This window comes from Cynocephalus volans, chromosome X (genome assembly GCF_027409185.1).
Source record: "Cynocephalus volans isolate mCynVol1 chromosome X, mCynVol1.pri, whole genome shotgun sequence".
Taxonomy (NCBI): Eukaryota; Metazoa; Chordata; class Mammalia; order Dermoptera; family Cynocephalidae; genus Cynocephalus; species Cynocephalus volans.
In genome coordinates, this window is record NC_084478.1 from 170,106,433 (window position 1) to 170,116,065 (window position 9,633).

At 46.8% G+C, this 9,633-nt stretch overlaps 1 protein-coding gene across 1 annotated transcript; it reads left to right on the forward strand.

Moving 5' to 3' along the window:
- The first annotated feature begins 286 nt into the window (after positions 1 to 286).
- Positions 287 to 6,422, forward strand: LOC134368573 (olfactory receptor 13H1-like). Its single transcript, XM_063085002.1, has 3 exons — positions 287 to 415; positions 3,617 to 4,597; positions 6,240 to 6,422. The coding sequence occupies exons 1-3, from the start codon at positions 287 to 289 to the stop codon at positions 6,420 to 6,422; spliced, it is 1,293 nt and encodes a 430-aa protein (XP_062941072.1).
- The last annotated feature ends 3,211 nt before the right edge of the window (positions 6,423 to 9,633 follow it).

A 9,633-nucleotide genomic window follows, 5' to 3' on the forward strand; every position in this document is an offset into this window, starting at 1 on the left:
TTGTTTCCCCTGAGGCTCTCTTGCCAAGATCCTTTTGGATTTCCTCAGTCTCTCTCGGCTTCATAAGGCCCGCAGAGCTAACCCCCAAGGCAGCTCTCCCCTACTCAACCCAAACGCAGACTGGAAAGTCGGAATTACTTTCCGGAGCCACCTTGCAAGCCACATGACTCTTCCTAGAGTGTGAGTCTAGCTGGAGTCGTTCCGGGTAGAGCTGACCCTTGTGCGTCCCTAGCAAGAGGACTGGGCTTGTATATTACCCATCCTGGCTTCACTGCATCCCGGAGTCATGGGCAATGGGGTAACAGTGCAGGGCTATCAGATAACCCAGATTCAGGCGGCTTTCTTGGCAAAGCTCAGGCCTCTGCAATCCTTGGCAATCTTGTGCTTCCGGAGATGCCCTCTGCGCCTATCCCTGGTGGGTCTCAGAAACTGGGGATCAAGTAGCTAGGAAACGTCGGTATTTATGGAAAAGGAGTAAAATTTAGCCTCCACTCCTGGGAAAGAAGAAATCCTCATCTCTGCCCACGTGTTCACTTTCCACTCTATGGCCTGCTTTTCAGAAGCAGAAGCCAATTGCTGTTCAGCCCCCAGTCTCTGAAGAAGGCATCAGGAAATAATTCATGGGTTGTTGCTGTGCACAGTTCTTAGGTCCTTAAGGCTGTTTTAATCTCTTCTATCGAGCTCCTCACCTCCCTAGTGCTGGGCCCGCGGGCCTCTGAGTGAGGGCAAGGCCTCGCCGAGCTGAGACGGCAGCTCTGCTCCTCCACGAGGGAGACGGCACGTGAGCACTGCAGGCAAGGGAAGACTTCGTGGCCGTCCAAAGGGTCCCTGAAGTCGGGCAAACACGTCAGCGTCTGACAAGAGTTACAAACATCTCACCGCGTTTGTCCCAAAGCCGACTTAACCTTGGGGAAACAGAGCTTGGCTCAGAGTCTCAGCAGGAAGGGGCTGTGGTCTGATTCTGTCCAGCACCGTCACTGAGTGTTTGGGCTCCTTCCGTGAAGGGGGCCTGGCTGCAGAGCTGGAAGAAGCTTGGCTGGTTTGAGTCAGCTGCTCCACCCATCTCACAGGCGCGATTTGCTGACAATTCTGCCTTCCACCCTCGGGGGTGGAGGTGGGGCTGGGATATCATTTTTGGAAATGCATGTCACTCATGGAAGTCTCGGTGAAGAGCACGCGACCTTTCCCTTGCGGGTGGTGTTGACAGTGTCTCAGTGGCGCGGGGTAGATTTGCGTGCAAAGAGGCAGCATAGGCCACTTTCCTCAGACCTCCAGGTGGAGTCTGCAGAAGAGCAAGGTCAGTCCCCTTACTCCAGCACATGTGCATGACATTGGAGTTGGCCCTGACGGCAGCAAGAAGTGACCACCTTCCCAAATGACGAACCCTTTCTGTGCTGTAGCACACTCAGCAGCCTTTGCATCAGGAGCTGGCTGTGGAACAAGCCCTGCCAGAGGCTCGTGAAAATCTGTGTCTGCTCTTCACACCCAGGTATGCACAGGAATATTCAGGAAGGGGTGGCTTTAAATTACGAATATTTACAGGAAAACAGAGATCACATCTTTCCAAGTATTGAAACGGACGAAAAACTTTAATGCCAGTTTTAAAATGTGTGTGTGTGTGTGTGTGTGTGTGTGTGTGTGTGTGTGTTTGAATAGTTTTACGAAATTCTTTGGGAGGGACCCTGCAATTATTACGCATCTGAAAAGCTGTCTGTGTTACGTGTCTCATTCCTACTTTAGGATGAAAGCTGAAAACCAGCAGGAAATGATCAAGTTGTACTCGAACCAGTGGTTCTCAAACTTTAGAGGCATTAGAGACGCCTGCAGAGCTTGTTAAAACAGATCTGTGGGCCCCACTCCCAGAGTTCCTGACTCAGCAGGTCTGGGGTGGGGCCTGAGAATCTGTATCTCTCACAAGTCCTAGAGGATGCTGATGCTGCCCGTCCACAGACCCTGCTTTGAGAACCTCTGGTCTAACCACATCCGTTTTCCTGTGGTAGCTGAGTTGAGCTCCTTAGGAATCGAGTCAGTCCTTTCCTCTCGGTGCCTCCCTCTGTCCAGCGCTCCTCATCCTGTGCTGGAATGGCCGGATTTTCTCCCCCCACAGATGGTGAACAGGAACTGGGGTGTTCGCCTTTGTTTCTTCTCTCTCCCTCCGCCTCCCTTTGACCGGCTAGTCCCCACTCATTCGTCAAGTCTCTGCAGAGGTGTCACCTCTTTCCTGATCAGAGCTGGTTAGGTCCCCTTCCCGGGTGTTCTTTGTCAGCCTTGACCCTGTCCCCATGTACTACGAGTCACGGTAGAATCGTGTGTTCTTTTCTGTCCCTCCCACCAGATGGTGAACCCCTTGAGGGGAGGGACTGTGTCCGGGAGGTTGCTGGTAGTGAGTCTTGGTGTGAGGCCATGAGGTCTTGGCCTCCATAAACATGGGAATAGAGAAGAAGGGACGGAAGGAAGAGGTACTGCAGAGGAAGCCTCTTCTCAGTGCCTGCTCCACAGTGTGTGTCTGGAAATGCGTAGTTCATTAAATGGACACATTAACAGAGTTTGCTGACTGACGGGGTATGGAGAGTAAGGTGGAGGCAGGATCTAACATTTGGGGAGCCCCTAATCTGCGCCAGACTCTGACAGAGACAGCAAAGTTGAAAATGGCAAACTCTGGGGCAAAATCATGGGTCGCATGGTATTTAAGGTGACAGCAGATGCACGAATGGAGACGCACATCTGGAGAAGTGGAACAGGAGCTTCGTTGGTTATAAATCATACGAAAGTAGTTAGGAGCAGAGCAAAGAGCACAGACACAGGGGTCAGACACATGCCTCTGGTCAGCTTAGTCGCGTCCAGCAAGCCCCCACGAAAATCTCAGACCTTATCATTCTGGTGGTGCAAGGAAGGTAAATGCAAACCTTGCCAGCCAGAGCCCAGGCCAGGCCTGCCAGCCCCGCTCGCCTGCCCACATGTAGGCTAAAGTCAGAAAGGAACAGAGACACCCAGCAGAGCAGTCCTTCGCTGGCCTGCAATAGGTCCCTCCCCTGCATATCCTGACATTCCTACCTTCCCTTTCTCCTTTCTTCTCTGCCTTGAGGAGTGACGAGCTGCTGGTTGAAGAGGTGGGAGGAAAGCGTTGTGGATCTTTTGGTCTCAGCCCCAGTGTGGGAAGGGACTTAGGACCTTGAGTGTTGACCTCGAGTGAGTACAAGCCAATATTGTCCTGAGGACCTTTCCCTGTGCCGCTACACTGTCATTCTCCTGCCCCTGAATGAAGAGGCAGCCGGTTTCTTCTCGTGGTCAGGCCTCATTTAGTTTGGAGCAGGAGCTCATGGGAGGCTTGCTGGCCAGAAGGCTGGGTGGGTCCTTTGTTCTCTCTTCCTCCAATACTGTGTTCACACAATCCAGGGGTCCCGGTCGTTTTTCCTGGAGGACTGCTTTTTTATTTTCCCCGCAGAGGATGCAGACACGGGCGTGGGTCACTGAAGCTGCTGGCAGGTTAGGGGCTGAAAACTTCAGAGGTGAGCTTGTGTCAAGGGCTGCTGTGCTTTAAGCAACCTGATAGTATACTCGGTGAATTCCTTGCTGGCAAAGAGCTGATTCGTCTGCCTTCTCTCCCCACCTGTAGCTGTGGATAGACGAAATGAATTACCAGGAAATTGGAAACCACACCAAAGTGACCGAATTCGTTCTCGTGGGAATGTCCAAGGACCCCACATACCAGAGTGTTCTTTTCTGGGCACTAATGTTTCTCTACATACTAACTTTGGCAGGAAACAGCATGATCGTTTTCCTGGTGGGAGTCAGTTCTCAGCTTCACACCCCAATGTACTTCTTCCTTGGTAACTTGTCTTTACTGGGTCTCCTGTTCTCCACCAGTGCTGTACCTCTGATCATGGCGAACTCCCTGCAGAACTATCCCACCATCTCCTACAGCTCCTGTTTTGCCCAGCTTGCCATCCGAGCCTTCTTGGCACTGGCTGAGTGTTTCCTTCTGGCCATTATGGCTTACGACCGAAACGTGGCTATCTCAAATCCACTCAGGTACAACTTGGTCATATCTTCTCGAGAATGCACTTTAATGGCTTTGGCTGTGTGGGTGACAGACTTCCTGCTCACTGTCGTGCCCATTCTGCTCTTCCCCATCAGTTTCTGTGGGCATAATGCAGTCAATCACTTCTCCTGTGAAGTCCAAGCCATCTTCAAATTGCTCTGTTCTAACACCATTTCCCTAGAGGTTATGATGATGGTATGTGCTGTCATTTCAATGCCAGTACCTTTAACTTTCATCCTTATCTCTTACCTTTGTATCCTCAGGGCTGTCTTAAGAATCCATCCAACTGAGGCTATGCTTAAGGCCTTTTCCACATGTGGTTCTCACCTGGTCGTGGTCACCATCTACTTTGGGACACTAATATATATTTATATGAGACCACAGGCCAAAAAGTCCCAAGATGAGGACAAAATTGTCTCTATATTTTATGCAGCAGTGACACCAATGCTAAATCCCCTCATCTACACCCTGAGAAATAAGGATGTAAAAGCTGCTCTCAGGAGAGTAACTTGTGGGGCCAAGTCCTCATGCTTCAAGCACACGACAGCCCACTGGGTGATAGGACAGCACAAATGATTTAGCTGCCCTGGCAACTTCACATGTGTGAGTGGGAGTCCAGAAATGGGAAAGGACTTTCAAAGCATCTGAGAAATGGAAGCAATCACACAAGGACCAGCATTTGATGACATTAAAATATAAAACTACTATATGTCACGTGCATCTTAAATAAAAATAAGATGCAAGCTATCACGAGAAGCAAAGGTTGCAACACACATAACAAGAAAATAATTAATAGTCTGTGTATATAAAACCTCTTGCAAAGCGTTCAGACAGAAGATAAATACAAGAAGAAAATGGCCAAGGGGCACAAACACACAATTCAGTAAGAGGAAATAATCATTCACACTTATGCAACAACAAAATATCACTTTTCACTGATTAACACAAATGAAAACCATTTATAGTATATAATGTTGGTGAGGATCTGGGAAAATACCATTGGGTTCATGGAAATTGCTACGGCTTTTGGGGGAGGCAGTTTCAGTAGCTGTAAAAACCAAACATTTGGGTGACCCATTTGTTTGGGAAGGTGGCCCTCAGCTAGCAGCAGCCCTGGCCTCTGAGTTTGCTGCTCCGAGAGGCCTAGGGTAGATCTGCAAGCCCGCTGGCTCTGAAAATGTCTAACCCTGAGCAAGATGTCAATATCCACTTTTTTCAGACTCCCACAGATGGTACCTTTGAGGTGCTTGCCCCTGTAACCTTCACAGCACTGGGAGAGCCTTCGGGAGAAGGGTGGTTCCTCCCCATCGTGACTCCTCCACTTCCACCCTCTTTATGAGGAAGTCGTAGAATGGGCTCCTTTGAAATGGCACCTTTTGGAAATCCCTGTAGGGACGTGGTTGGTCCTGAATGGGGGTGGTCCTCACTATTTAGAATGGGAGGTATTTTGAGGACCTCTTTAGATAGCTGTGGACTTTCGTCATCAATTCCTGGAAAATGGGAAAGACCCGCTTTGACATCTCATGTCACCATGCCACCTCAATGCATGTACGGCACATAAATGTGGAAGAATTCTTGCTCAAGCATTCTTTGGACGTGTGAGAATTTTGAATAAAAGCCCTAAGTGTTTAGCAGGAGAGCAATGTTTAAGTGAATCACCGTACACCCATAGCATAGAACATCATGGCGCTAGGATGGCCCTACTCCACGGGGGCCTACTCCGTTCCTCTGGGACCAGAAGGCCACCTGGCTACTGAACATGTTCTTTTTGTGATGGTGGAAGACATGCAAGAGGAGTGATCGTGATGCCTCTTAAGGCCTAGGATCAAATGAGCACGTTGTCGCTCTTGTCCCCATTCCGTGAGCGAGCGGTAGCCACGCGGTCAAGCTCAGTATCAGTGGGGTAGGGGAATGTAACCTGTCCCTAGAAGGAAGAGCTTCAGACTCATGCAGCTAAGGCCGTGTCTGAAGGGGAGGACCAGGAATGGGGAATATACTGCAACGACCCCAGAGTGCCAGGCGGTGCGCGGGTGCAGGCAACGAAGCTGGCAATTTTACGTGTGGCCGATGCGTGTGTTGGAGGAAGAAAACTCCAGGCATGTAGCCGACCCTGCCACTGTGGGATGTGCACGTAGCTGGTGACTCTGGGTAGCAGTGTCTCCACCTGTGAGCCCCCGGTGAGCGTGGGTCCTTTCAGTTGTGTCCTGGGTGGCTCGGCGGTGAATACCCACTCATCGCTCGCACGTCTGCTGCTCAAGGCTTCCGAACGTTTGATTTGCAAGCGTTTTCAGGTAGGCCACACGTAGTGGAGCTGAAAGCTGCTTGTGTCTGGGTCGTCACGGACCGCGGGGGTGACGGTTGTGGAGAGAACAAGCACTGAGGGGAGTGAGGCAGCGCAGTAGATTGGGGGTCCTGAGTCTCCAGCAGCGCCGACCTCTCATTTTCTCCAGCCGTGCACCACAGTTGATGGACAACAGTGCAGAAAACAGGTGGTCGGGTTCACAGTGGGGTGGGAACTTGTGTCTGAAGGTCTAGGCGCACAGCAACCGTGTTCCCAGTGCCTACAAATGTGTCTCGAGGAGGACAAAGGACAGGGGGAATGAAAGTAATGAGGTGCAATAACTAACATACCAGGGGCTATGGGGGATGGGCAGAAACCAGTATGTTTTCCATTTTGCTTGAAAACTTCTGGGAAAACATGGACAGAAGGTAAAAATCATCTCATAATCATGGTTATTTTATTTTATTTAAAATCTTTTCTTTTTTGATTTTATATTTTTATTATGTTTTATTAAAATTATTTAACTGACGAATAAATTTGTATATATTCAAGGTGTACAATGGGGTGATTTAAGTACACATTGTTTAATAATTATCACACTCGACTTAATCGACACATCCATATGCCACCTGTGCAGTACATTAGATGTTAAACGCAGTCCTAGCCAAACTGTAGGAATCGTGGATGAAGGATATGGTTGATATTTAGTATTCATGAGTGGGAAGAACATAAACCTTTCTGAAGGTGAAATGTTTGAGTAAGAAGAAATTCGGCTGAAAAATCAGACGATGCATTGACATGCATGGGGTTTATAAAATGCAAGGCCTCTTGGTTACCCTATGGAGAAGCGTGTGTGCTCACACATGACTAAAACATCTGCACATCACACTATTCTCAGCAGAACTTGCAAAGCAATTGACACACAGGAAGAAGGACGAGATAGAAGAGAAAAACTTCAGGTGTGTTTGTAGAATGGCTGTATGATGAGGGTGTCTTAGTTCCAACTGCGATAACAGCATACCATAGATAGGGTGGTTTATGAGCAACACAAATTGATACACCTCAGTTCTGGTGGCTGAAGAACAGGGTGATGGTGCCCGCATGGTCGGGCTCTGTTGAGCGCTCCCTGCTTCAGGCTGCAAACTCTCAGTTTCCCATTGGATCCTCACATGCTGGAAAGAGCTAATTAGTTCTATGGCTTCTTATTTTAATGATTATTATTGACGAATATAAGTGTATTTTTTTTGGCTTTGTTGTTACATATTCACTTTATTCCCGCCCCTACCCGCTGTTTATTTCTTTGTATATTTATTTATTTATTTTTATTAGCTCCCACAAATAAGTGAGAACATGAGGTATTTCTCTTTCTGTGCCTGGCTTATTCCACTAAACGTAATTTTCTCTAAGTTCATGCATGTTGCTGCGAATGGTCGTATTTCATGTTTTATTTTATTTTAATTATCAATATACAATAGACTTGATTTCTGTGTCTCTTTACCAATCCCTCCTTTTCCTCCCTCCCTCTCGAACCTCCACCCCATCAACATCATATCTGTTCACTTGTCTTAACCAAATCAAGGAAACTTTGTGATGGTTGTGTCTTCTTTCCCCACCCCCACCCCCGTTTGTTTGTTTATTTACTTATTTATTTTTATTAGCTCCCACAAATAAGTGAGGACATGCAGTATTTCTCTCTCTGTTCCTGGCTTATTTCACTTAATATAATTGTGTCTGAGTCCATCCATGTTGCTGTGAATGGCAGTATTTCATTCTTTTTTGTAGCAGAGTAGTATTCCACTGTGTAGATATGCCACATTTTCCTTATCCACTCATCTGATGATGGACATTTGGGCTGGTTCCAACTCTTGGCTATTGTAAATAGTGCTGCAACAAACACAGGAGTACAGGTCACCCTTCGACTTGATGATTTCCATTCCTCTGGGTATATTCCCAGCAGTGGAGTAGCTCGGTCATATGGTAGATCTATCTGTAATTGTTTGAGGAACCTCCATACCATTTTCCATAAAGGCTGCACCATTTTGCAGTCCTACCAACAATGTATGAGAATTCCTTTTTCTCTGCAACCTCACCAGCATTTATTATTCTCAGTCTTTTGGATATTAGCCATCCTCACTGGAGTGAGATGGTATCTCAAAGTGGTTTCGATTTGCATTTCCCAAATGTTGAGTGATGTTGAGCATTTTTTCCTGTGTCTGTTGGCCATTCCTACATCCTCCTTTGAGAAATGCCTATTCAGCTCCTTTGTCCATTTTTTAATTGGTTTACTTGCTTTTTTTTTTTTTTTGCTGTTAATTTGTTTGAGTTCTTTATGTATTCTGTATAATAATCCTCTGTCAGATGTACATTTTGCAGATATTTACTCCCACTCTGTTGTCTGTCTTTTCACTCTGTTAATTGTTTCTTTTGCTGTACAGAAGCTTTTTAGTTTTATACAATTCCATTTGTTTATTTTTTCTTTGGTTGCTTGTGCTTTTGGGGTCCTATTCATGATGTCTTTACCCACTCCTACTTCCTGAACTGTTTCCCCTATGTTTTCTTTAAGGAGTTTTATTGTTTCAGGACGTGTATTTAATTCTTTAATCCATTTTGAGTTGATTTTGCTATACAGTGATAGGTACGGGTCTAGTTTCATTCTCCTACATGTGAATGTCCAGTTTTCCCAGCACCATTTACTGAAGAGGCAGTCTCTTCCTCAATGTGTAGTCTTGGTGCCTTTGTCAAAGATCAGATGGCTGTAGGTCGTTGCGTTGATTTCTGGATTCTCCATTGTGCTCCATTGGTCTGTGTGTCTGTTTTTATAACAGTACAATGCTATTTTGGTTACTATGGCTTTGTAGTATAGTTTAAAGTCAGGTACTTTTATGCCTCCGGCTTTATTATTTTCTTTTCTTGCTCATGATTGCTTTGGCTATTGATGGTCTTTTGTTATTCCATATGAATGATAGGATTGTTTTTTCCAAATCTGAGAAAAATGTCATTGGTATTTTGACGGAGATTGCATTGACTCTGTAGACCACTTTGGGTACTATGGACATTTTCACAGTGTTAATTCTTCCAATCCAAGAGCCTGGGATATCTTTCCATCTTCTTGTGTCCTCTCTAATTTCTCTCTACAGTGATTTGTCGTTCTCATCCTAGAGATGGGATGGTGATTTTCTATTTCCCCCATTCCAGTCTTTCACGATTTTTGTTGGGCCCATTTTTAGGAGCAAACATTATCTGTGAGCCACATGGTGCCTATGGGTGGAGGATGAAGATGGCGCCCGCGAGAAGTAGGGGAGGCATAACC

What these genes read in the sequence shown, in the direction of transcription:
- LOC134368573 (XM_063085002.1), top strand. Translation starts at nt 287, where the DNA reads ATGGGCAATGGGGTAACAGTGCAGGGCTATCAGATAACCCAGATTCAG. An exon ending in GCCCTCTGCGCCTATCCCTG is followed by an intron (nt 416 to 3,616) that starts GTGGGTCTCAGA and finishes CCCCACCTGTAG; the next exon opens with CTGTGGATAGACGAAATGAA. An exon ending in AGCACACGACAGCCCACTGG is followed by an intron (nt 4,598 to 6,239) that starts GTGATAGGACAG and finishes GGGTCCTTTCAG; the next exon opens with TTGTGTCCTGGGTGGCTCGG.